Raw genomic sequence first — 27,969 nt, 5'->3', positions numbered from 1 at the left:
TCTTCCTTTACTTGACAGAAAGGTTAAGAGATGCTGGAGTATGAATACATCGCTTCATGCTTGTGAAAAATGAGTGACTATATTCTAGTTTATTGACTGCAGTCAAGTTTTATTATGCCTCAAATAATTAAATACTGCAACAGTGACATTAAAAATACAGGCCAATTTACCAAAATAATCGTATTCTGCAGATTATGTACATATTATACATTTTACAGTATCATGTAAACTTTTTTTATACATAAGGTAACTCTGATTTATGGTAACTAAAAACCCAAAGTACTCGCTGACAAAAATATTCCTATGAAACATAAGCACTGTGTCTGAGATATTCAGGAAAATTACCGAGAATGGAAACCAACTATAAAACTTAATGTAATTGAGTTAGTAGAAAAACGAATTAAATTACATTCATATCAAAAGTTAAACTAAAACCATTGCTATGCATCGTTATTTAAAAAGGGAAAAATCCCAAACCCTATCCTTTTATATATTAACACACACTTCCTAAGGGGAGCTACTGCGTGCCTCATTTCCAGCAATGGGGCGTGGCCTAGGAAATCCAGATTCCCACTCTCCTTAAAAACATATATTAAATAACTATGATCTGTACCAATACAAATATTGTATATATTCATGCACTGTGATTATGTTCATAGTAGCTTACACCAAGGCACAATTTTTGTGTCATTCCCCACCCCTTTTCCCTTACATCCAGGCATGCAGTGCTAGAGATGCTTGCTGTTCAAAAAACTTCTGTGGGATTTGTCTCTCATGTGATTTTCACAGTAGAGGACACAGAAGTTTTTCCAGCTTAGATTTAAAAATAAATAAGTAAAAGAAGGTAAAGGCTTTAGTTTGACATCTGGCACCAAATCACACCAACTCATTTTAAATGCCTTAACCCTCTCTCCAGTCTCCAGAGAGCATGTCATGAAGGTGATCTAATTACAGTTGGTAGGTCACACTGTAATATATTAGCTAGGATGACAAAATTGTTCCTTCTGTAAATCTTAATTCCTGTGACAGCTGTAGTGTTTTGATTTGTCATGAAGGATCATCAAGTCTAAATCAGTTCCTAACTCGCATCTCAGCATAGCACCATTTACGTTATCTGCTATGTAGTGCATGTAATTGAAGTACCTAGGTATGCTCATTAAAATAAATGCATAATTTAGCTGTATATAAACAGCTGCCAAAATGAACAGCTGTTAACCTGGCTGTATTTTGAAGGCTTGTAAAACTTGCATATTTTATAACTGTCCTGCATCTGTAAGAGGCTTGGTCCCACAAATAGCTGGGCATGTGCTCATCTTCAAGGATTTGAAGAATCTCATGAGATTATAATGAATGAAGCTACCTGTGGGCCTTCAGGAGCACTGCAGGTTGTGCCTCGGACAGGTAGCTGGCCAGCCATTAGTCATGTGAGTGGTGTCAAGGAAGACAGGGCTGGATTGACTAATGCTGACTGGGCTTAGGCACTAGATGTATTCCCTCAGATGTTGAGCATATCTGAAATTAGACCAAGTGTTTGTCAGGCTTGGAAAAAGTGGAAGTATATTACAGATTGGCCTCTTAAAACATGCCCTGAAGGATGACAAATGAAACCTGCGTGATGTCTGCTTATGTACATATTTAATAGAAAAGAAATCCTAATCTAGAGTATCAAAATACTGTATTCATATAAATGTAGGAGAGCATCTAATAGAAAAGTAAAAAGAGTAAAACGCAAATTTATTTTGGGACTTACATATCCCAAAAGAGTTTTTCTTAAAATCGGGAATGTGTGTGCTACCAAAAAGTGAGGACTACATCTCCCCTCGCCTCCGTGTTTTTGCTGCAGCAGCTCCACGTTCCTCCTCCTCCTCCTCTTCCTCCTCATAATTTTCTTCACGAACTTCCTTCTGAGGGTTGTTCTCGTCTTGCATTTCTTGCTCTTGATCTGTTTCCCCATTATTCTTTTCATCTCCCTGATTTATTAAAAAAGAAAAAGAAAAATAATCAGATTCCATCAAAGTGGCAGCTTCCTCAGAGTTTATGCTGCAGCAATGAGCTGAGGTTAAGGAGAAGGAAAAAATGAATCAGCTAGAGGAGTTGTGCTGATGGTCAAGCATAGGAAAAGCTTTCCAAAGGTGTCCGAGCACTGACAGTGGATGTGGGGGTGGAAGGATGAGCAAAAGAAAGTTCAGATTGAGTGTGAAACTTCAAGGCCTATAATCTGAAGAAAGTTACAACAGTGATTATGCGATGTCACTGTGACATGATCACAGCTGTGTTAAGTGTTTAGGCCTGTCATGTCACCCACTGAGTTTATGGGTTTACGCAGCACCTACATTTTCATCATTTTCACCATACGGCTCTTCAGCATTGCGTTCCAGTTCTCGTTTCTTCTCCTCAGTCAAATCTTCCTGAATCTGAAAAGCACAGAGATGTTCTGTACATTTTAGTCATCTTTTTAAAAAAAAAAAAAGGAGCCTGTGGCATAAGTGTGCACATCTTCACAGAACAAAGATTTTTTCAAAAGAGAAAAGGGCATGGACAGGTTAAAGGAAGGAAAGCACAAATCGTGAATCTGCTCATAACCACTCTTGGAAAACTTCAGAAGAGTAAACAGGGACTGGTAGTGCAGAACAAGCTCTTTCACCCCTGCCCTTTCTTTCTGTCAGCACTTTCCTTCACTTCCATGTCCTTTCGTATTTAGGTGCCAATTACAAAGAAGTAAACTTGATTTGCTGTTGAAGAACTGTAAGCTTTTGTGCACATCTGCTTCAAATGGTGACCTACAAGTTGGGTATGATGCCTTCCCTAAGGCCTTTCAGCTCCCCCAGCGGAAAACAGCCACTTCACCTGGCTGGGAAGTATTTGCTACTCACTGCTGCCACCTACGCCTGCCACAAACATCAAGAACGTGAGTGCTACTTCCAGCAGGGCTCCCTCTCACGTTCTCCTGAACAGCAGCAGCAATAGCCAAATTATTTAGCTTTTTTTCTCCCTCTCTGTCAACCTTCATTGTAGCCAGACAGTGTACTCAGCAGTTTCTCTAAGCAGGAGGTGAAAGCTGCTTGTGAACGTTTTGTTTGGAGTTAGGTATTGCTGCCAGCAGATGAGAAGCTATCAAACCTGGATCACTGAGGGATATTTTAAAAAGATTTGAACAGCAGCATGTAATATTTTAGTCAACCTAATACAGAAACTATTCCTAGTTATAGCATCTTACCTCATTCTTAATTACCCATTCAGTTGCTGCTTACAATTAATGCTTCCAGTAGGCACACTGGTTCTAGTCCTTTATGAAACGTGCATCAAATTATTTCCTGTAGCCAAAGTAATTGCCAAATGCCAGCCATTCCCAGTTCCTAATGACTGGTTTGATTTAAGCACTGTATTTTGAACTGTTGAATTCTAAGTGCATACCAGCTAATCCCCATTAGTGAATAATGAATAGCCGTTTATATTGCTTTTTGTAAATCATTATGTATGAAGGAGAAAATAGCAATTGATTAGGTAAGTACTGAAGAACTGCAGAGCACAGTACAGGGTAGTGCATGTTAATGAGCATGCCATTCAACACATGAAGGAAAAGTTCCCTTTTCCCTCCTTTTATTTCTGCAGTTCCAAGCAATGTGCTAACAGCTTCCCACCTATTTGACTCCACAAGCAGTAGGGACTAACTTGCAATGCTTAGAAGGAGCACAGATAAATCAAAGTCGGTCTTAAACAGTAAATAATTGACCAAGAAAGCAGTTTGCACAGAACAGCAATGTGTGATTAGAGGTGCAAAGTTAATGAGGTTTGCAGTGACCTTCAAAGGGCTTGAGGTTTGCAGGATTTTATCCTTGCATTGTGAATGGCTTAATCTTTTCAATTATTTCACAATTAATATTGTGTTATACGGAAGGCTAACAAATCACAGCACATAAGCAGGAATGACACTAAATGTGTCTGTGTCCATCAGTGCACAGCAGAGTAATGGCAAACACTAGCAAGGTTTCATAAAGTCAGAAACTACCATTGGCAGAGTGCTTTGGTTCATTTTGCAGTTATAAAAGATACCAGCCCTGAAAGTTAATGAACTTTTGCTATGCTATCTGATCCACATATGCCTTACATCTGTTGTCTTACCTCTTCCTCGCCCTCTTCCTGATACTGCTCATCCACATTATCTTCCTGCTGGTCGGGATTTCCTGCCATCTGCAGAAAGATTATGTGAAAATTCAGTTTTTTGTGTACATAGCCATTAATTTTAGAAGACAAAGGGTTAAAGATTCTTATTCTGGAACTAAAAACTTCATGCAAAGGCAAAGAAAAAAATACCAGGATAAGAAGTTACAGAGCATTCATTAGCATTAATGATAGCCTGGCTATAAGATTTAGACTTGCCCTAAATTAAAAGATAGACAGCAGAACGATAATAATAAAAATCACTTCATAAAATTAAGCAATAGTTTCCATACTAATCAGGAATGAAATAGTCCTGCCAATACAGACCAATTTCATAAAAATACAGATTATCTCTGCCTAGAGGAGCTTACAATTAGAACACAATTGAAAGGTGTGGCATTCACTGGAATGGCCACAGAGGTAAAGGGATGCCAACGTTTACAGTTGATTGAGTGTTGATGGCATGGAGACAACACAGCAAGGAAAAACAAAACAAAAACATGGAGATTGTATGAACGGGGGCTCTAGCAGTGGTTTGTGTGAAGGTCATTACAGAGGCCCCTAAGAATAAGACTACAGAACCTTGCTGGGCAAAACTAGTCATGAAAGACATACTGGTGTGTCACCAGGAGTAATTTCATACTTTCACCTATGTCTGGTTTAAAATAGATCTTTATATTTGGAGTTAAGTGTTTTCTCATCAAGCAATGCTATGCTGCTCTTACAGAGTACCCACAGGTGCTTTCTTTCCCTTTACTGACCACTAGGTGCTCTTCCACTCCGGGATGCCCTTGTTTCTCACTGTTCTGCTTGTGCTTCTCATTTTCGTCTGGTAGATTTTCTTCTCTCTCTTGTTCAGCCTCCTCAAATTCATCTTCTCCCTGATTGTTAGGGTCATCAGCAGGGTTCACATCTTCCATGGCTGCCCTCTGTATTTTTCAGATATGAATGTTAAATACACATTCATTTAATCTCGCAGTCAAATTCACTTGAAAGCTACCTTAGAACAACATATGTTAGAGCCATGTAGGCTGTTGGCCTCATTTATTTACTGAGTATCTGAAAGCTGACAATGCCTGATGAAGACCAGGTTAAAAAAATACTTAAAAATTTAATGTACACAGCTTAAAAGAAATGAGATCTTTTGGTACCAGTCTTTTATAATATTGACCTCATCTATATTCAGTCTTCATCATACTTTGCCATTCAAAAGTGAGCATTTTCTTTCTACTTTTCATTCACTAGAAGTCTTTCCAGTATCTTTATAGCCAACAATATGAAGGTCTTTTAGAAATATTTACTATACCACTAAATTTGCTTACGGGCAGGGGAGGAAAGATGACATGTTTTATTTTCCACAATACCGTATAAAAAAATTGAACTTGGGGAAGGCATGATACTGATTCTACTGCATCTATATCTCTGTGCAATCCATACTGTGATTGCTGTCAGTGAAGTTATGCTCTCCTTTCAAGAACTCACGCTTTGTGGTACTGACAGGATTTTGATCTAGTGACCACTGATTCCTGTGGAAAGGCTCCAGCTGGTTTCAGTGGTTATTAAGTTGGCTCTCATCTCTTATCTTGTCACCAAATCCTTTATTCTACCTAACGCACAGATCAAAAGAATTTACAAAAGCAACTGGCTTCCAACAAGAAAGCTCTCTTTCATTTCTTCCCAAATTAGAAACAGCAACTTTAAATAGATCTCGGATGTAGTTTCAAACTGTCAGACTCGTCTTCCCAGCAGACCTCCGCTTCACCTTATTTCTGTAATGTGTAATTATGTTAGATGAGACTTCTGGGTTTTCATTTCAGTAGCAATTGCAAACCACAGCATCTAATTCATACTCACTGGTTCATCAGCCTGCTGATTTTCTCCTTGATGTTCTGGTTCGTGCTGTTCATTTGCATTGTTTTGATCCTCATCCTCACCTTCATCCCGGTGCTGGTTGTCATGTTCATAAGCTGACAAATTTTTTATATTATTGTATTACTGCAGTTTCTAGGTAGCCCTTTTAGGAAAGAGTGTCATATAGTGGCTTCCACACGTGCACTTAGCAGTAGGCAGCTTCTCCCTAAAGAGCTTACCAAACAGGTAATGCTAACAGAGCTGTTTTACTTGTAGAAGGAAACTAACACTAAAAAATCATTAAATTTGAAGACACCCAAGAAAATCATAGGCAAAGCCATAAATGTAACAGAGACTTAAAGCCCAGTCTGAGGAGCTTAATCAAAAGGACACTTTTCCTTTCAGAAATATGGGTATGATCTTTAGTAAAACCTGTATTTCAATCAGTTCCAACAGTGTTACTTGAGTCTGGGATTTTAAACTGCTTATTTTTTCTTTGTTTATATTTCATTTGAATCTGAACCGAATGGGAAATAATATCAAAACCTTGCATGAAATGCAGTTCAGGGGGAACCTTACCTCCTTCTTCTTCCTGAATACCTTGCTCTTCTTCCCCTTGTACAATATCATGGTCCATGTTATCATAGCGAGCCTGCTGACTGAGAAAAGTAAATGCAAATTCATTATTTCAGCTTCAGAAAGTGTTTTAGTTTCAAGAAACAAACCACCATATCACATCTCTGCCTCTCCTAACTCCTGCCAGAACGTTTTCCACTCTAGCTTTATATTAGCTGTTACTTTTTAGCATCACCTTTCCTGACAGACAGTGCCCTTTATAGAATGAGCACTCCCTATACTAACTTCTGTGTGCTCTCATTTCTCCAGATTTCAGAGGCTTCCGTGGTAAAAGGGGAAAAAAAACCAAACAAAAAACCAACCAACTCCCACTCTTAAAAACAGCAATCATATTTATCCATAGAAAGGAGGAGATGAGGCCAACTTCATTTAATTTCTGGATAGTCCAGACTTGTATGAGATTTGCCTCTTTTCAGTGGTTGTGTGGTGGATGCCATAATACCCAGAACACAGACCATGCAATGCACAGTCCATAACAAACATACATAAAAGAATTTAACCTCAGTTGGTTCTTATAGAATTTTTCTCCTTGCTCTGCCTCCCTCTGTAGCTGAAGCTCTTTTTCTTGAAGCTGTTGCTGTCGTAATAGCTGTGTTTGCAGTCTTTGCTGGTGCAGCGATTCCTGATGTTCCCTGAGCTGATTGGCTTCCTCTGCTCTTTGGGCTGCAAGCTGTTGCTGCTCCAGTTGCTCTTCGTAGGCTGGCTTGTATCTTTTTGTGACAGCTTTTGTTGGTGTTACCTGCCAAAGGCATGTTTTAGTCACAGGTTAAAATGCTATATTCAGTGATCAGAAGCAAGCATGAAGAAACTTCTGACATCAAAAGTAAGTGGGGAAATTATGCAGATTCTATATGCAACAGAGAACATTATAAAAAAGTTATTTCATTATTTGTTGTCTTTGTTTAAATTTAAACCAATTTTTTGAACAGACTTTGAGAGTTGTGGGGGTGTTTGTGGAGAACATGGTGAAGAGGATAGGAAACTGCAGGAAGTCACACTTTTCCTACTCAATAATATGAGAGAAACCAGTAAAATGTATATTCCATTAGAGATCTGATCTAGAACATAAATCCAGCACTCAGTGGTTTTATTTAGAGCTGCACAGAGCAAGACTTGCCACTGCTCCACACTGATTTCCCCTACTTTAGTCATGTTCACCTTGCAGTTTAAATTCCCTATTAAATGGTAGTAAACACTGGGATGGAAATGTGCTTATAGAAGAAAGGTATATCTGAAAAGGAAAGTCTGCAGTTTGCTGAGATTGATCAAATTAGTATGGCAGGACACCTCCTCATCAAAGTGCTGATCACAATTCCCTTCCAGCTCGGGCTATTCTACAAGTCATGCTCATAAGCTATCTACTTTCCATTACCTACCACAGGCTTCAAATTTAAAATAGAACACGGGATTCAACATGATTGCTCTTTTCTTCCACCTGTTGCTCTTTATCAGCAGAATTAATGTTAATTAAGCTGCATTTGGCAAGCACAGAAGTGAGCATGAGCTGATCCTGTGCATGTAAGTGCTTTGAATCCTAAATTTTCTGTAAATGCTATACCAGTTTTACCTGGGAACAGGCAAGTACCAGAGCCAGCAAAGATGAGCAATGCCTCCATTTAAACAGTGTATTAATTAACCAGCAGGTAAGAAAAGTGCTCCATACCTCTGATGGAAGATGTTCACCCAATATGTTGGTTTCTTCTTCTTTCTGTTCCTGTTTCTTCCACTCATGCTCTTCTGGCACTTGGTCCTGTTCTTCTTCTAAGTGCTGAGGCTGACCTGCCTGCTCCATTTCCTCTTCTTCAAGTTCTTTTTTGCGTTCCTCTTCTGCCTGATCAACATGTTGCTCGTCATCCTCTCCAGCTTCTTGCTGCTCCTGAATATTTACTTCTTTGGCATGCTGGCCCTCGTTAGCCCTTCTTGGTAGATGAAAAGACTCAGCTCTGTCATCTCTCTCTTGGGTATTTATTTCTTCTCTCTCTTTTGGCTTCTCACTCTGAAAAACATGTAACATTATACAGTGCAAGATATTAGGGATTTCATTTTTTCAGGAGAGCTAAGCACCAGGTACAGATACCTTTATTTCCCCCTGCAGTAGTGAAACTGTAGCCAGGAGAGCCAACCTGCCTTAGCACATGCTACCTTTCCTGCCAGAAGGTATCAATACTTGATTCTTGGCTCTGCATACCTAAACAAGCTGTTACACAATACAACAGCATCATCAAGTAGTCCTATATGTATGTTTCCAGTGGAAGTTGAGCACGTAGCTAGTATTTTACTGAATGGAGTGGTTCTACAGCTAATGTAGCAAGTCAGTGCTTTATACCTCTTTATGCAATTCAGCTGCAGCTTTGTGGTGTTCTGGGAGGTCACTGTGGGGAGATGGCGCCCGCACCTCCGGTTGTTTGTTTGGTTCCAACTTCTCAGAATGGCGGAAACTTGGTATTTTGTTCAGTGTGTCCTTCAGCTGTTTGTATTCCTCCACCTGGGACTGAAGTCAACACATTAATTACACCACGTCCAAATCAAGTTCTTAATAAAACGTAGTGACGCCAGAGTGAGCTTGCTGGCAAGACATATGCTAGAAAGACTCAATATTCACATCACAGCAACTACTAGGGAGTAGCAGGGATGAGACCTTTCAAGAATGGTTGTTTCCATGCGCTAAACAGCATTGATTCATCATAATCTTTTCAGCCAAAGCGCACGTGCATGCAAAGAAAGTTGAAAAAATCCCCATAGGACAAAGATGAAGATTTGTTTTTTTCATGCCAAGCAGAATTGTCAAAAGGAGACAATGCAGTTTCCTTGGCAGACTAAGGCGAGGGAAACAGAGCATCCCAGCTTCTTTACTGGTAGAAAGCAGCACAGTTCTTTTAGTATGTATACACATCATGAAAATGCCAAATCCTCTACATTTAGACAGGTATTACAAAAGACAACAGACAAGATACAGAACTGAGGCAAGGAAAGTCACAGAACACCTTTGGCAATGAGTAAGGAAAAAGGAAAAAAAAGACCAAATGTAAATTTCTTAAGTGTTCCTAAAATGTAACAGTAGGATGTATTCTGATTTGCAGTTTAACTCTGTACAAGATCAGAATATTTTCCTCAAGCCTTGAAATCCAGCATGAGAAGCAAGACTGGTCGCTGCCTATACAATAGGTATAGAAGAAAGCTCGTCACAAAGTAAAATTTATTGAGAAATGCAAGATTCACAAAAGCTGACCAACTGCTTATAAGAGAGGCAGTGTCTCGCAGCAGGGTATCTCTGTTGCTCCAGTGGAGGTGGTGGGAGCATTTATTATTCTGAAGTCAGAGGTGCATTTTGTAAGTCATTTAAAAACTCAGCTTAAAATCTGGCTATTGTGTATGTCATTCAGTGTGTTATGTGGTATCATAGCAATCAATAGTACAGCAGACAGGCACGATGCATTGATGAACAATGCATAATACTCATACAAAACAATATCCACAGTGCTACAGATTGACATGATGCATTGCATTACAGCTCTGAAGCTAGGCGCACCTCGAAGCATCCTCAAAAGACTAAGGCAGCTGTTAAAACAGACGGGCCTAAAAGCAAAGCAAAGCAGAACGCAAAGTAATTACTTTCATCATTCCAGAGGGATACTTCTCTTTCCTGATTAACTGTTGGAGAGTCCAATATGAAATTTTAGAGGAAAACATAATATTTACTCAACATAAGACAGATACATAGTTGTTTGATTTTTATTTCCCCCCCTATTCACTGACCATGCAGAGAGAACAATACACTGGGATATTTAAACTGTGCATGTCTAGATCAGACTTCAAGTACTCCATCTCACCATACAAATCATTCTAAGCTGAACATTGTGATTCAGGGCCACAGCCTAAAAGGTATTAAGGCTGGCAGAAAGACAGGATTTATAAAAATGTACAAAGAGTCTGTCTGGCTGTTTGAGCTGTGGAAAAGGACCGAAATTAAAATGCCTTGAAGATTCAGGTCACAAATACATTAGTGCTGTATTGACTACTGATGTTTAATGTCTAGAATACACCTAGAAATAGCAGGGTAATTTACAGAGCTGTATTTCTAAGCAATAATCCCTTGTGCACTTTCTGTAGCTGATTTGCAGGAGAAACTATGTGAGTGTGCTGAATACCTTCTGTACTGAAAGGCTGCAGGAGATCCTCTGCTTCAACGAGGTTCTCCAAATGATAAATGCCACACTCCTCTTACAGATAGAAAGGCTTTGTGTGACACAAAACTAAATCCAAAACCAAGAGAAGTAAAAGGAGCTTCCCTTTGGCTTTGGTAGATCTTCAATCAGGCTCTGGATCTGCTCTGGGTGAGTTTCAGTTATTACAAATACATACCAGGTAACTAACAAGGACAGCGGGAACAGAGCTTACAATCAGCTTCCAGCATGCTTAATGCTGGAAATTAAGAATCTTCATACAGTCTATGAGAGATTTTCCTGGTCTCTCCCTGTGTTTTGAATATCTACATGCAATGCACAAAACAAAGAGAACCTAAAAAAGCCAAAATCCTTTTAATGCAACTCGTGATTTTGTGAACCTTGAAAAACATTCAGATGAAGAAAGTTAAGTCAGGAATACAAGTAACTTCCCACTGCCTCATTACCTTCCCTCTCATCTTTCATCAGAGTCTTCCTTTCTCCAACATTACTCCCAGTTTCCAGTTCTCTATGACCTACACAGGTTGTACAGCTGACTGAATTTGCTGTAGCCTAGCAAAGTTTGGGCTACATGGGTAGGTCATCTGAAACCAACAGCTAAGACAATGCTGCTGCTTTTTAAAAAAGAGGAAACTAATTTGAATTTCAAATGGAGCTTGTATATCTCCGTATGTATATACCCAATCTCTCTTGCACTGATGTATATAACCTTACTCGTACACGAAAAGAAACTTGATTAGACATCAGCATCCAGGTCTTTAAAAGTGATACATGAGAAAGTCAGAGAGAGAGATGTTAAACTAATAGAAGTTCTATCAGAGAAGACAGAAAGAAAGAAATTCTACAGATCTCATAAATGCGGAGATTCTCTTCTTACCAATAACACGTGCACTCTGGGGCCTATAAATACAGCTTTGTATTTCCTGAGAGCCCTATAAGTTGTTGCAGCTTCTTTAAAGCAACCCTTAAACTCATGCATTTCCCTGCAGTGTGCAGCGTTGTGCTAATTGCAAATTCCCCATGCGAAAGGCTACATGCATAACGTTACAGTCAGCTGAACTAGGAGAAACTAGCTGTAAGGAAGGTTAGAGCTAATACAAGCTGCTTTCCTTTCTGACCTGTGCAGCAGCTAGTGCACTCTTGTGGTCTTCCAATGTCACTACAAGCTGGTTGTGCTGGGAGAGTAAGTTCTTATGCTGTTGCTACACACACACAAAAAAAAAAAAGAGCATGACATGTCTCACAAAGTTTATTCTAAAGGTAAGTCAGGTAGCCTAAGGGGTTCTGAACTACAGGGATCATTCGATGCATTTCAAAATGCAACATTCTTTTTGGCAAACGTACAATACATTACTTACAAAGTCAAATTTCCAATTCAGATTTCTATACTAAATACTTATCTTCCAATTTAGCCTCTTCTTAAATATATATATATATATATATATATATTTAAAATGATCATGTTCCTTAAGTGCAGGTGGCAAAAGACAAGAAATGCAGTACAGCCATATTCCTCTCCCTTTTGCCACATCAGAGAAACTACAGGTCTTTGTCATAGCCCATTTGTTGCTTGTTAAATCTTGGGGTTTTTGTTCTATTTGCTAATTGTTCTGGAAGCCCTCCTTCAAAACAAACCTACCTTTACATCTTGTAATTGGGTATGAACATCCTGGTGAGCTTTTCTCAATTGTCTGTTCTCCTCCCGTAAATTATACAGGGATTCTATTTAAAAGAAACAACAGAGGTTAAACCCAGGCAGGTTTATAATACTAAAGCACCGCAACAGGAACTACCTAGAATGAACACAATTCCAATATTAAATCTGCATCAGCAAAATGGTAGGATTTGCTTTCCTTACATCTCTCACCTATCCTATAAAGAATCTTACATTTTCAAGCAAAAAAATAACTGTAATATTTGGTTAAATTTTATTAGAGGGCACCCAGCCTGCAACTGGAACTATGCATTGCCATTCATTCTAGGGACCGCAGATGGCAAAATTCATTATGGTAATCTGAATCTTTAAAATGCAGAGAGGAAGCCACCCTCCCCTCTTCCCTCTTCCCCCACATTGCATCTGGTGAGAGTTTTATTCCAAAGGACTAAGCTATTATTTTGGAAGAGGTGCCCAGATGGCCAGCATATTTAAGAAGCTTTACGTTCTGGGACCAGGGAGAGGAGCTTCTCTTCCCACTTCTTACATTATGTTGATGTGGAATATTGCAAGCAGACACAAGCAAGCTCTGCCCAAACTTCAAGCTGTTAGGCTGCAATCCAGCTCAGCCCCAGAGCTCACTGTGTGACTTCACTGGTGCAGTGCCAAGGCAGAACTAATACACACAGCCTTCGCCTGTGAAATACTGTGCAGACAAAACTGCAGACAGCTCCAAAATGAACTCATGCTTTAGTGACGCATGGGATAAGAGTGGCCATGATGGGGAGCCCCTCATCCTTCTGTTTTATGCAGTCGTATAACAAGGATTAGAGAGTTCTGTAAACTGCAAGAGAGCTTTTAAATAGGACACTGGATGCTAAGAGATAAAAATGAACACCTCATCTTCTAAGCATGCAGGTGCAACGTGTTTCAGAGAAGCTGAGAAATACGGAGAAAAGCATATCCATGAGAAATGAGGTATGTGAAGGCTCTTCATAAAGAGGCACAATTAGATCTCTGATAGAAGTGACAAAAATTATTAACTTCCCTTTGTAAAGAAGAGATTTCAGAAAGAGGCCACAGAAAATCATAAAGAAAATGTAACTAATAGGTCTGACACAGCTTACACCTCCTAATTAGTGAGAACAGACGTTGTGCCTGCCTATCTCACATCACACAAAACATGACAGACACACACTTAAATATGGGCGGCCAACATATACCCTTCAGCTTAGAGATCTCCTGCTCTTTTTCCTGCTGCAGTTCTAAGTATCTCTGCTTGTGATCACTGAATGTCCTGCTGAACTCTTCTCCTTGTTTTCGGTGATCTTCCTCAAGGTTAGCGTGCTGTTTCTTTAGTTCTTCATGTTGACTCTGCAAATACCAAGTTGGACACTGGAACAGCTCTGTATTAGCATATCTGGCTAATATGTACTTTGGCAGTTTATTGAATAAGTCTAAATGAATACGAAGCATTCATAACAGGAAGTTTATTACTCAAAGCATGCAGCCTGCGGATCCTCTCAAACACAAAATGATCTCTGTGATGAGCAGTCTCCTTTTCATGGGCTACGTCACCTCACCCAGCAGTTGCACTGTCTCATGAGGAGCAGTTGAATGTGTCTGAGAAATTCCTTAGATGCCAAACTATGTAAAGTCTGATAAGTTGCTGCTCCATGCAAGTAACTGCGTTTGGTAAGATTACATTACCCAGTGGAAAGCCTGATTACTAAAAACCACAGTAAATCAGCTTTCAACAGCACTGTTGTACAAGGAAAGCACCACCAGTGTACTGACATCCTGGAATGAGATGACTGAAGCCACATACCCTTCAAGCTGCAGAATTCCAGTGTTCTGTGAAACTGGATAGCTCAGTTACCTACCTTCAACATCTGGTGCTGGACACTCAGTGCACTGTATCGGCTATTTGAATCTTGCTGTAAAACAAACAAAAACAAACAAGCACACATCAGTATTAATCTGAACAATACTGTCATTCACCTAGCCTCAATACGTGCAGTTATCTAGGAGTCATAAACCAAAGGACATAATGTCATCAAGAAACAAATAAAGCTCTTCACTTGCTCTGAAACATAACAAGTGTGTATATACATACATGCACGTATATATGTATATTATTACTTACTGCAGCAACCATGCATTTTAATGTATTTTACTCAGCTCACAAAGTTCTCCCCACTTTCAGCCTGAAGCCTCCATAAAATACTAGCTCTACAGGTCTCTGGGTTCTGCCAGAGACAGCTTTCTTTCTGGCATTTGGTATCTAAAAACACTTTATTGTTTGGGTTTTTTAATTATTTTATTATTATTAGTTATATGTAGTTTCCTGTTCAAAGACCGTTTGTTAAAAAGCTGTCACTGTTTTTTTTCTCTGTGGACCGAGCAATGAAAAGATTTCTAACGCCTTTCTTATTCCCTTGTCCCTTTAAAACTAATGACAGCGTTTGAATGACTATAATAGAAACAGGAGGATATTTTCTAAAGTAATTTTCTGGAAAGGTATTATTACAGCTTATTAGTTATATCTCTTACTGCAACTCACATAATTAAGAATGGCAGAGGAGAAATGCAGTGAGAGCTCCTTCAGTGAGCACTTGTAAGACCTCTTTCTTTGAACAGCTGTAATGGCAGAGCACAGCCTTTTTCTTGCAGCCCACATAGCATCAAATATTACTGAAATCTCAGAAGCTGGTACTAGGACTGACGACTTACCCTCCCTTTATTTAGGGTTTCCTGTGCTTCTAGTTTATAAACAAGAAAATCTACAACATAAAAGGAAAAATACTCATTAAGAACAAAACAAAAAACTTTGGAATTTGTACTTAAATAACTTTTGCATACAAAAACTCTCCTAAGAGCAGAATACAATGCAGTTACAATTTCCAAAAGATCTTCAGAAACAAAAGAACTTAACAAAATGCTCAAGTGTTGAAAACTATTTTCATTAAAAAAAAAATCATAAATAAAAACGTATTTAAAGTATTTGTATGAGGTATAGGGGCAAGAAGTTCAAGGCCATGGACACAAATCTGTTACACAGCCTCTCTCAATAACATCATTCAAAGGGAAAACGACAAATACATGATGTGATTCTGTGATTTTTCTATTACAATAAAGATGTGTAGTTTAAAAAGTGAGAAAGTCAAGACTAAGCTGAAGTACAGCAAAACAAGGTCCTTTTGCTTCAATTTGGGATTTAACAGTGACGAACTGTCTTTGCATATCATGAGGCAGCTGTCCAGCAGATGGCACCAGGCAGCCATCAGGAACCCCATGTACACTACGTCATCTTTGGAAATGCTCTTAACCTTTGCTACAGCAGTTATTTAATTCATCGGCTGAGTCATCAGTTTTAAGAATAACGGAGACTTGCATAGTTTGCCATGTTGTGGTGATCTGTAACAAGTACTAAAAACACAATGCACAGATCTGCCAAGGTGGCCCTATTGATTTCTTATATCTGTAATTCATTTAAAATACAACAAAATGCATCTGAAGTTACTTTTTTCTTAAAAACCCAACTTATCACAGAAATAAAAGGGAAAACAATGTTTTACCTTCTTTTGCTTTCTTATGTTCAAGCCTTTCCTTTTGCAGTGATTTTTCTAATCTTGATCTGTGCTCATATACAACTAAGAAGAGAAAATTTGCATACAGTTCAGTTCACAAGTGACGGATGCAAAGAAAATAAAGAAAAAGAAATCCAGCCCCTCCCAGAATATTCCAAAGCATCAGCACAGAACGTGCCCAGAAAATACAAGTAGAACGAGGTCACGGGGTTAAGGACTGCTTACATCATTTGAGCTTATGTTTCTGCATCTGATATTGAACCTGAAGTTTGGGTCATCTCCATTGCATAACCATAGAATGCGGTAACTATAATTTATTTGTTTATGGGGAGTTAGCTACAGTTGTTCTACAGGAAACCTACCCAACCAGTTTTCCTCCCAGGGTATAGATGTACAAATTTTCTCATTCTTTCCTTCTCTTCTGCCTTGTTTGTAAAGAGACGAGGACATAACCAGGACAGCCCTACCCCCAGCACTGCCAGAGGAGATCCTGCAGCATACAAATTGCCATGGGACGGAAGCGAGACGGATGCACAGAGCAGGATGGCTCTGAAAGGTGCAGCAGCACACTAGATTTGCTGGTTAGCCTAAGACACAGAAAACCCAAGATCAAACACTAACTTCTTCTGAAAGCTTGGACAACTTCGTTTTCTTTTTCTTTTTAATTGTACAGCCTGGATAACAGTAGATTTGCACCACATGGCAGCCACTCTGGGTCACACCTCAGCACTAACAGACCAATGGTGCCATCCCTTGAGAGGTGACATAAGCAGACTCCTACCAAGGAGTGCACACATGGAGCTTTCAGCATTTCCTTGCCACTGTCCCCAGCAATTTCTGACCTTCAAACACCATCTGAGGCAACTGTTTGCTTATAACATCCCAAAAGGAGGTTTCAGTTTATGAATTTATCTAAATGGTTTATTTAACAAAAACAGATACATCTAATTTGCATTCCTCAAAGGAGTTATACAAATTAATGGAACCTGTGATTTTTCCTTCGAAACTAGGGAACTCATTTGCTGAGAAGCAGACTGCTGGCAAGTGTAAGCCTTCAACAGGAAGCCTCAAATAGGGATTTTTATCTTGGCAGCCACAGAAAACTCCTCTTGCACCTTAAAAAGCATTCGTAATTTCAGCAAGATGCATTCTGCAGGTTCTTTGTCTCCTGGCTTATCTCAAAGTGTTTACATTTTGGCTTAGGTGACAAGGATTGATTAGCAATCCAGCTTCTATCTCTGCTTTGCTATTCATCATCCAAAGCCAAGGGCATCAGTCAAGATGAACGAATGTATCGACATCCTCTGCAACAAAGCAAGCATTTAATGAATATTCACAAAGTGACCAGCAAGTAAGTTTCCAGAAAAGAAGAAAAAAATGGCACCATGACAGTAATGGTTTTATCTGAGCACTGAAGATCGTGAATGCTGAACTGCATTGCAAAAGGAGCAGTGGTTGTAGCATAGCAACTCAGGAGAGAAATGAAAATCCATCATGGTTTCCCCTCCCATGCAATCAGGAGTGGAAATAGCCTTCTTGGCAATTAGACCAAACCACAAACGGATTTGGAGGTAACGTTTCTCATTGCACTGCTTTGTCAGCAAGCGGATCTCCTTCAGCTCCTCCCAGTGTTTTAACAAGTGTGGGGAGAAGCCCTGCACAATAAAGCCATAATGATAAGGGCAGGAAGAAAGGAGAAAAGGAACGCCACATCTCAGCTTTTAGGGAGCACATTACTTTATACCTTTCACATCCAATTTTGGCTCTGCTAAGCTCTGGCTGCCCTGCCTTCACACGGCACTTCAGAGCAGTGCCATTAACGTCCCTCTGGGTGGCATATCCCTCTGCCACTTCTGTGCTGAAGCCTTTGAAACACTGGAACAAAGCTCACCGTGTCCTAAAATAGCCTTTTAGATGCCCAAAAAGCAAGTGAGGAAAGGGCTGAGGGGAAGTTCCTCTCCTCCATCCCCTTCTACTTAATTTGCTGGTTTAAAGACATTCAGCAACACTTTTCTCTCATCCACAGCAAGGTGATCTAGCCTCAGAGAGCAAAGCCCAGCAACAGAACCAGTGAGATCACAGCTAATTAAGACATCTTCTGTGTTCAATAAGGAAATATTCAGCAGTTCTTGAATTAAGATTTAAGATTTCTCTACCACCTTCTTTTCTGCATAAGGGGAGGAAGCTCACGACGTTCTCAGAAGCTTACATCACTGTGACCGCTGCTAAACGTTAATTGCAACATAAGAGTGGAGAGCTCTGATGAAAGCAAGGTTATTTAATATTCATGGTTGGTCCCCTATGCTTTGCAGTCAAGCTATTGAGAAAAATAAGCTATTATAGGATACATAAAAAGTATTTTCTGATTGCCATTATCAGCAGTTTTTCAGCTACATTACTTTGATATTTGGTCTGTCAGAAGCATGACCTGAGAGCATCTAAAACACCCCAACTCACATCACCTTACACACTGAGAAATTACGAATACACTGGGATTTAAACAAACACAATTCACAAGTCTTATTAATTGCAACATTATCATCTCTTCTGTAACTCTTCAGTCTTTCTCTGAGCTTAGAGTAACGTCATCTTTGGTTTAAAACCAGCAGATTTCAGTAGTCTTGGCAACATCCAATGGTATTTCATCTCAGACTGTGGTGGAGTTGAACGCAACCAGCAGAGCGTGCCCTACCACGCTGTCACCTTTCTAGTAATGCTACGAAGGTCTGTACAACGCAGACATTCATTATAAAAATACTGTTACATTTCCAATTCTCATCACTGCAAAGAGAACTATTTGAAATGTGAACCCATGCAAATAACTTCTCTGTTCAGAGAAAACCCATTTCGATTAGACGAGTGAGAGCCCCTTCAATCCGTACAGATTTTCTAGTCCAATGATAATAATTAAAATTTTGATCTCAGAAGAGATTTCTTGACTCATCTGATGCTAATGTTTCACGCTGGGAGAACACATGATTAATACAGCAAGACTCTTGGAGCCTCAAGTTCTGCATGCCATGAAGGCAGTGAATCTGGCTTCAGACAGTGAGATCTCCCACACCACCAGCAACCAGCTGACCAGAAACATCCTCTTAAAGCATGGGGAGCTCCTGGACGAGCTCCCTACCACTGCCCTACCTCTACTGCAAGTGCTGAAGTAGAACCACGGTAGGCTTCCCACACTAAAAACCAGAAAAAATGTATTTTATACCAAAACCAGATAGCTACAATATACTGAACAAAATATCGAAGCTATTCCATATTTTATGCCCTGTATGTTTTCTGTTTTTAATTTATAAACAAAGAATTGAAATAGAAGCCAAGATAATGTGGAGCTGATCGTGCGTGAAGAACAAGCATTCTTCTGGCTTAATTACCGAACAGTTTTGTACACAGGCATGGATGGACTGCTCTCATTTTGTTCACTGCAAACCACAGCCAGCACTGCATGCAGTATCATATTTATGTTCCCTTTAAAACAAACTCCTACACTTTGCAGCTTTCACACGTAAAGAACAATCAGATAACAGCTTTGTCGAATTACAACCAGTTCCCACAAAGGAGCAGAATTTCTCTTGGCAACTAAACCATGTGTTGGTAATTGTACTTAAAAATAACCACTGCCTTGACCTAATTCTCCAGTCATTTGTGTTGTGCGTGGCATTAATGATTCTAAGAAAGCACTTTGTATTTAACAGTGGGATCTCCTGCTTCCAGCTCTGCAAAACCCAGCTCAGTCCCTGCCGTGTTGCCAGACAAGAACCATCATCGATGCTTCCTGTGGAACCTGCACTACATCAGGGGGTTTTACCAACCTCTGTACTGTTGAGTGTGGAAACAAACTGGAAAAGATAACAGACCAATCGTGATCGAAGTTCAAAAATGCTCTGGAATGCGTGCAGGCTTCAGATAAGGACATGAAACTTTCACATGCTTATCAAACCTTCAGCTTTGCATCCTCAGACAGAAAAGAGGAAAACCCAAAGCACAACGTGCACGAGTGCTGCAGATCTTAAAGGTTTGGCTTGCATGCAGCTGTGAAATGGGGCAGTGCTGGGGAATTTGGCACACTAAGACAGTTCATCCCAGAAAGGCACACTTCTATTTCTAAGAAATAGTTTTGGCCTCCATTCAATTACCAGAATGATGTGAAAATTAATTTCCAAATTGAAGTAAACATCTAAATTAATAGAATCCTACTTCAGCCTGCCTTGTGTACTCCCTTAGAAGTAAGACCACCTTGAGGAAACAGGTTTAAAAACAAATCCCAAGCAAAACCGAGAGAAGAGGTGGGATGAGGGAAGGTATTTATCACGTTGGAGCAGTGGACATTTATTTTTAGCAGCAGCTATTCCAGTTTGAGAAGGATTATTAAACATGATTGAACGTTTAATCCCTAGCTGCTAGGCTCCAGACATGACTTTTATTTGGAAAAAGATCATATTTTCCATCCCAGAGGAGATTTCCTGTACACTCCAAAGACTTCTTCCAGCCTTTGGTGCCACACATGGCTGTGACACACTCAGTCACGTTAAGATCTCACCTCCCATATGGCATTTCCTGTACTCCTGTCTATGCTGAAGTGGTTTTGTTAGTTTTCTTGTTTTGAAGTGACAAATGCAAGTAGTTCATACAAAATCTATTTAGTGAATTTAGACTTACATTTTTAACTTAATTTTTATGATCGCATTTGTAAGATATCCTTCTGCCAGACACAGTTACATGACTGTTCAATTCCTCTGCTGGTGAGTTGCCTGAACGGTGCTCAAGTAATCCTATAAACTACATGGGATGATTAGCAGATGCCCTTGTAGAATAATTCCATTTCTTTGTTTCCTTTTTATTTTCTTCCTTCCATTATTCTGCCATTGCTGTTATAACACAGGAGATCACTTTGTAGAAGACACACAAACACGCAGAAGAGCTCCAGAGACAACAGCTTCCTCCCTCACATCACCTCTGACTGTCTGGCTCTGCTCATCCATCTCTCAGCTCCAGGAAACAACAGCCTGTTCTTACTCTCAAAAATCGTTTTGGACTCCTTTCAACTTTATGAAGAAGTCTAGTGATTCTAGTGGCGTTAACATCCCATGTATATGTATTTTCCATGTACCTTTTTTCATACATATATATCCATCCAGAAATTAGCAAAAACTGACACTGAAGAGAAATGGTGTCGATTACCCACACACCCCAACGGTCTATCCCAACTGACACCTACATCTGCTGGTTTATCATAACGGAATGTGGCAGAAAGTGACACAACAGCTATAATTATCACCTTACCAAACTGCTCAACCACTTCCTCCAATTTGTTCACGAGTGCTATAACACAGGGGCTAGGAGCCAGCTTCAGGTGTATGCTTCGAAGAACTGCATACAGAAATGAATTGAGTTGGTGGTTTGTGATTTATTTGTTAAACAGAAGATCACCATAAAACCTTAAAATATGCATCCAAGTACGAGAGATTAACTGAAACACTGAAAATGTCATTATTCAGTGTGGTGGCATGGATAGGAACAGATACCCCCCAGGAGCACAACCAGGCTGCACTTCTCTCAGCATCTCTGTGATTACCCCTGGAAATGACTGCTGAACTTGGGGACCTGAATCCATGGGGAAATAAGGTACCAAATTGGGACACCTTGGAGGAAAGAAAAAAACAAAACAAAAAAAAACACCTGTGAAAGAGGAGATAATGTAGTTGCAGTTTCTTTTCTCAGGAAGCTTAGTTTATTCTAGATGGTCAGAAAAAGAACAGAATTGCATCCAGCACAGAAGACACCTGTTCAAACAAAGAGCACCCAAACAGACTGCATACCCCCAGCACTGACCTCAGCCTCCAACATGACATGGAAGTCATGCCTTTAACTCATGATTAAAGCAAACAAGAAACCCACCAACATGAGTCACCCGACAAAAGGTGAAAAGATTCTGCCTTAATCATTCCGTATATTCTTTTTTCCCCCCCAGTAATTACAATTATTTAAGCTTTCGTTACAATTAAACCTCAGAACAGGACCAGATATTTAGCAGAACAGATTTAATTATTATTTCTGTGCAAAATTATCGAACTATACTAACCACGAATTGCAGGAGATATCTTCATAGCCATATAAGAGAAGCTACAATGAATACTCAAACCTCAGAGTGGATGGAAACTGTCACGCAGCCGCCCCACCTAGATCCACTGGCTAAGTATCCTGTATGCTGCTCAGCAAAAACAACCAGCCCGATGAGACAATGTGTCTGGCATGTTATATTTAAGACATAATCTTATAATTGTAACTGAACCTCTCTGGGAGTATGTAACCTCAGACATTAACTATTAAAAAAAGTTGTCAATACAGTTGCAAAGTCTTTTCCACCCTCTTCCACTCTTCCCACATTGTGTGCTTAGCACAGCAAGCTGTCACCTGAACTACGCTGCTGATGCATGCTATACATGCATGTGCATCTGATGAACTTCCAGCAGGTCACCTCCTAGGAGGGGCTTCAATTTAGGCTGAATGGCCCAAGAAATACCAAGGAATACCAAGTATGCCAATACTGGCTTCTCAGCTGGAGCTTTGTAGTACTGGATCAGATATCTTTGTGGAAAGCCACACGTTGTCTGCAACTGTGCCAACCCTGACCTCTTGAGTTCAGAGCCCCTGCTGGGTTGCCGCCCAAGATTACAGTACAGTCTCAGCCTGCAGAGATTGCCTGAAGGCAGCAGAAACATTAAGGCTCTAACAGAGAGATCAGGAAGATGAAGGTAGTAAAAGACACTAGATGTAGGCTGTCATTAGGATTAGGGATTAAGACAGATTAAACAGATTAAAACAGTACACAAGGAATTACCTAATGCCCAGAGGATGGGAAGACAGAAGTTGTGAGAGCTAAAAACCCATTTGTAGATGCATTAATCTCGAAGCAGTCCAAGATACGATCACGTTCGTCTACAGCTGTCAACATATATCTGTTTTGGCAATGAAGTCTGTTCCTATACAGTCAGCAGCTTAAGACTTAGTTTGATGGCATCTTTGCAGGAGGCAAACAGTATCAGGTTTTGTTTTTATCATTTCAAGAAATATTAAATAAGATTGTCTTCGTGTTTCAAACACATTAATGCTCAGAGAATGAGATTTAAAATAATCAGCTTACCAGGAAGATCAGCTTCTCAGAAGAACACCTTACAGATAACAATGGCTTTGGGTTTCTTAGCTGCCAAGAGATTTTGTTTCATCTCAAAATGTAGCCTCTGGTTAATTCACACTGTGAAGCAGCCCTACTTTCTCCTGCCCATCAGAACTTTGTTAGGAGATAAAAATGCAAAAGTGTGACATTCTCTTCCAGGGGGTCCTGGTGGATGAGAAGCTGGACATGAGCCCGCAGTGTGCGCTTGCAGCCCAGAAGGCCAACTGTGTTCTGGGCTGTATTAAAAAAAAAAAAAAAAGGGTGGCCAGCAGGGAGAGGGAGGTGATTGTCTCCCTCTACTCGGCTCTTGTGAGGCCCCATCTGGAGTACTGTGTCCAGGCCTGGGGCCCCCAGTATAGGAAGGACGTGGAGCTCTTGGAGCGGGTCCAGAGGAGGGCCACTAAGATGGTCAGAGGGCTGGAGCACCTCTCCTATGAGGAAAGGTTGAGGGAACTGGGATTGTTTAGCTTGGAGAAGAGAAGGCTCCGGGGAGACCTCATTGTGGCCTTCCAGTACTTGAAAGGAGCATACAAACAGAAAGGGGAACGGCTGTTTACAAGTGTGGATAGCGAAAGGACAAGGGGGGGATGGTTTTAAACTGAGACAGGGGAGGTTTAAGTTGGATATTAGGAGGAAGTTTTTCACACAGAGGGTGGTGACGCACTGGAACAGGTTGCCCAAGGAGGCTGTGGATGCCCCATCCCTGGAGGCATTCAAGGCCAGGCTGGATGTGGCTCTGGGCAGCCTGGTCTGCTGGTTGGCGACCCTGAACATAGCAGGGGGTTGGAACTGGATGATCATTGTGGTCCTTTTCAGCCCAGGCCATTCTATGATTCTATGATGATTCTATGTAACCTGGAAGCCTTGCTCTTGACTAAAAAACCTGCTACAACGTGAGCTGTCTAAAGAGCATGCCTAAGATCCAGCCTCTAACCAGTTAACCTTCCCATGCTGCCCACATCAGCCACTGTTCCCATCATAACCTGCCCTTATTCATGAGCACAAATGCTTCTCAGCTGAGTACCACACGCTGCGAACACCTGAAAGAGCAGAACTCCCTACAACAACAGCCATATGCACCGCTCTTCAGACCAGTGCACATGCTAAATGATTTTGACACCTCTTCCAGCATCGCTTTTCAGCTATCTGTGCATTCTCCTGTACACTTAGGCCTGTTTTTTCTCCCCTGGTTGTACAGAAGATTCAGCCTGCTTCACATGCCGCACTTATAAAGCAATGCTATAAAAAGCATAAAAATCCAAGACTAGCTTTTCAAGCAAAGTCAGAAAACGCTGCTCAGTCAGGCACGAAGGATTGGCAAATACCAAAAAGAAGCTTCCTATCATAGATAAAAACCCTGAAAAAGTGTGCAGAGAGAAAATAGCAGAGGGCGCAGCAGGAAGCAAAGGGAGCCTACGCTTCAACTGCATCTGGGAAATCTTCATATTTCGGGCAGACCAAAAGCATTCAAGTCTAAAATTCTGGCATTGAAATGTGACCAGATAAACAAACTTAGGAATAACCTATGCTCCTTTATGCATTTCACAGACTGGCACAGATTTCACCCAGAAGCCCCAACAGCGTTTCTCTGTGTGCAGTCAGGAGAGCAGCTCTTCTATAGGCACGACCAGTCCCAGCTAAACCCAACCACATGCAGAGGATGGACATTATTTCACTGCCATCTCAGCACCTCAGCCCCGCAGCCCATCCAGGAGCACCACCAGCCCAGCACAGTGCAGCTCGGGATCCTCAAAAGAACAATCCCAGAAAGTGGCCTTTTTTCTCCTTTTTTAAGTAAATAAAAGCCTACTGGTGAAATGTTTGCTCAGAAAGTACATGTCCAAGGTTCAGTTCTCTCCTCTGCTGGTAATGAGCTTTAGAGTCTCATTCAATCACCCAGAAAAGAGCAGAAAGCACTGAGGAATCAGCCAGTGTGAATACACCCACTCTTTCCCTCCTGGCAACGCAATGTAAGGGAACCAGCCCTTCCACCTACTTCCCATTTAAAAGATTTAGGTGCATGCTTCAAGACCCAACGTTATCTTAGAGAAACCGATTATGTCACATGGAAGAGATAAAGCTGTGCTGCTTTAGTAATAATGCAGTTTCCATAAAACAATAAATCCAAAAATATCTCTCACGTCGCAAAGGACAGCAAAGAGACGTAGCTTTGGTATTCGTAGGGCTGTTTTTGTTTGGTGACGGAAACGTTGCTGATTTAAAATCTGGGCTATTTAAAAGTTCAAAGTGCAGTCAGATGCTGCACCTGCAAACACAAGGTTTTCTCTTAGCACATCATGTTGTTTACACAACTCTGTTTAGAACAAACTCCCTCATGTCGCTCCATACGGAAGAGTTTAACAAAGTGGGAAGTGTTCAGAAATAGCCCTGGGTTTTGTGTATCAATAGTTAGGATGGTGTTTGTGAATCTCCAAGTCAACGGGGCATAGCCCCCAAGCCCTCTGTGCTCCCACCACTAACAAACTCCTCCAGCAAAAACACTGATGATGACACAGAAGTCCATTCCAGAGGGCATCATACAAAATCTACAGGGACTCCTCCACGAACTTGTTGGGATAGCTGATGGTACGTTTCAAAAGGGGAACATGTGAACTAACAATCTGCGTTCAACCTATCTGATCCAAAGCCCATCTCTGTTTGCTTAGTTTGTTGCATGCTCTTCTTCGGCATTGCCAGAGCAACAGAGGAAGCCAACTTGTTGAATTTTAACCTGAGAACAAGGTGTTCCTGTTTCCTCTTCAAATACTGTTGGCAAACACACAGAATAGCAAAAGTAGCCTTTCAGCCCTCTGCCACATACCCACCTCCCAGCCAAACATGTACACCTCGCTGGCAACTGAAATGAAAAGGTTTTAATTATCTTCTGTTAGAGCATTTCTGCTTGAAATTGAAAAACAAAGTAATGGAGGCCTCAGGTCACAGCTAAATACATTCAAATTACAAACCATCATAGGATTATTCCATTAGACTCTTAATTATGCTATCTCTGTATAAAACCTATACACTTCTAGGCATGCTCTTACGTCTGCTCCCACACAGACAAGTCTGGTTGAAGATCACCCTGAGGTTAAGTAGTATTACAGTTGCTAGAGCAGTTCATTCATCTGCTTTACACAGTTTTGAGGAAAAAAACAAACAAACAAAACAACCTAAAGCTTTCTGAAAGTTGGATCTGGACTTTGTATGTGTTGGTCTGATAACCTCGCACTTCACAGTTAGACAGGTGCTAAGGTCCTGCACCCCTGAGAGTGTGGATGCTTCACATATGTATTTGCTTCTTTGCATCTGATTCCTGTGTGTCAGAGATCAGCAGCTTTTCATCAATCACACAAAGCCCACATCTGGTGCACCCTTAAACCAAGCTACACAAGAATTTGTATTTATGTGACAGCTTTAAGCCAAGAGACTCAAGGTTGTTTCATTACCCAGATAGTTTATTTGAATTTTACACTCAAACTTGTTTCTTTTTTTCCCAGGGAGTAAATTATTGCAACATTCCTCCCTCTGCTGGAGCTATTTCCAGGCTACCTGTCCTCCTGGAACTGCAGCTTTGTGCTTCTGCAGCCAAACAGTCGGTAAGCACTATAGAACAGGTACAGCTGGGACAGCACAGAGGCATGGAAGTCCCAGAAGCACGGTGTTCTGTATCGCTGAGCAGCAGCATGCCTGCCTTTTCCACTCATACCAACAACTTCAGCGTGCTGTGCGTGCCTTTGGGATTGGCAGGCACTGTACACAATGCATGGGAGTGAGGGACACCTGGACGCTTTCCTATACGACCTACTGTAGGGAACCTGCTTTAGCAGGGGGTTGGACTCACGATCCCCAGAGCTGTCCTCCAACCCCTACGATTCTGTGAGTGTCAGAGCTGTCTGACCCCACTGGAGCCGGGGGGGTCTCACCCACAGCAGGGCAGCCCCACAGCTGGCAGGGAGAGGAGGGAGGGAAGCTCCTCGGGAGCAAAACTTTACAAGCGGTGGGACAGCGGGAAGCCAGGCTCCCACGGAGAAGGGGGATGCGTGCAAACCTCGGCTGTAGGCGGGCAGCAGTACCTTGTAGCTGGGCCGAGAGGGACTCCTGGTGCTGCTGGTACTTGAGCGCCGTGGCCTCAGCCTTCCGCAGCTGGCTCTGCAGCTCGTAGTACAGCATCGCCCCGTAGATGAAGCTGAACACCACAGTCAGCAGCACGAGGGTCTGGAAAATCCGCTTCTGCTTTCGGGAGCACATCCCGTTGCCCATGTCCCCGGCGGGGTCCCGGCGCCCCCGCCCCTCACGGCACAGCGGAGGGAGGCGGCGGGCGGCGGCGATGAGGCGGAGACATCGGCGGCCCCGGGCCCGCGCCGGGGGTGGCGAGGAGGCGGGGAGCGGCCGGCCGAGCGCCTCAGCCCCGGGGCACCGCCGCGACGCCCCGGGCGGCCTCGTGCAGCCTGCGGGCCCCGCGCCTCCAGGCGGAGCCGGCCCGCATGCTGCGCCGCCCGGGCGGCGGGAGGGAGCGGCCCCCGGCGCTGTGGCTGCGAGGCGAGGGGCGGCTCCCTGCTCGCCTCGGGCGGCCCCTCCGGCCCGGTCCGGCCCCGCCGCCACCTGAGAGGAACAAAGGAAACTTCCCCGGCCCCGCACTTACGTGTCACCTCCGCTCCACCGCAGCTCCCCGCCGCGGGATCCCCGAAGGAAGTCCCGCTCCGGGCGCGG

At 41.7% G+C, this 27,969-nt stretch overlaps 1 protein-coding gene and 1 long non-coding RNA gene across 8 annotated transcripts in view; one reads left to right on the top strand and one right to left on the bottom strand.

The window, feature by feature from the left end:
* LOC124417097 overlaps positions 1-22,593 on the top strand; it is a 32,758-nt gene extending 10,165 nt beyond the window's left edge. Inside the window, exon 3 of the long non-coding RNA XR_006930959.1 lies at positions 16,515-22,593. This is a non-coding gene — a long non-coding RNA (uncharacterized LOC124417097). The remainder of the gene's footprint in view (positions 1-16,514) is intronic.
* GOLIM4 (golgi integral membrane protein 4) lies at positions 86-27,948 on the bottom strand. Of its 7 annotated transcripts, XM_046898800.1 has the most exons (18): positions 27,870-27,948; positions 27,333-27,571; positions 16,065-16,139; positions 15,220-15,269; positions 14,370-14,423; positions 13,710-13,860; positions 12,472-12,554; positions 11,951-12,034; positions 10,261-10,299; positions 8,975-9,139; positions 8,312-8,644; positions 7,134-7,387; positions 6,592-6,671; positions 6,016-6,128; positions 4,923-5,090; positions 4,123-4,191; positions 2,334-2,414; positions 86-1,970 (listed from the first exon to the last, which is right to left on the bottom strand). In XM_046898800.1, the coding sequence occupies exons 2-18, from the start codon at positions 27,517-27,519 to the stop codon at positions 1,809-1,811; spliced, it is 2,148 nt and encodes a 715-aa protein (XP_046754756.1). In that variant the 5' UTR covers positions 27,520-27,571; positions 27,870-27,948; the 3' UTR covers positions 86-1,808. The 7 variants fall into 7 exon arrangements, with proteins under 7 accessions (XP_046754756.1, XP_015147240.3, XP_046754757.1 ...); XM_015291754.4 differs by having other exon boundaries at positions 7,149-7,387; positions 27,333-27,948; XM_046898801.1 differs by lacking the exon at positions 10,261-10,299 and having other exon boundaries at positions 7,149-7,387; positions 27,333-27,474; positions 27,902-27,948.
* Positions 27,949-27,969: the final 21 nt, after the last annotated feature.

This window comes from Gallus gallus, chromosome 9, assembly GCF_016699485.2.
Source record: "Gallus gallus isolate bGalGal1 chromosome 9, bGalGal1.mat.broiler.GRCg7b, whole genome shotgun sequence".
NCBI lineage: Eukaryota > Metazoa > Chordata > Aves > Galliformes > Phasianidae > Gallus > Gallus gallus.
Note: the sequence above shows the minus strand (reverse complement) of the source record. Positions and strands in the feature narration are given on the sequence as shown.

Coding starts and splice junctions, on each gene's coding strand:
- GOLIM4 (XM_046898800.1), bottom strand. CDS start 27,519: ATGGGCAACGGGATGTGCTCCCGAAAGCAGAAGCGGATTTTCCAGACC. Junction 16,140..27,332: donor CCTCTCGGCCCAGCTACAAG/GTACTGCTGCCC, acceptor TTCTCTTCTTAG/TTGTATATGAGCACAGATCA. Junction 9,140..10,260: donor ATCCCTCTGGAATGATGAAA/GTAATTACTTTG, acceptor TGTTGACTTCAG/TCCCAGGTGGAGGAATACAA.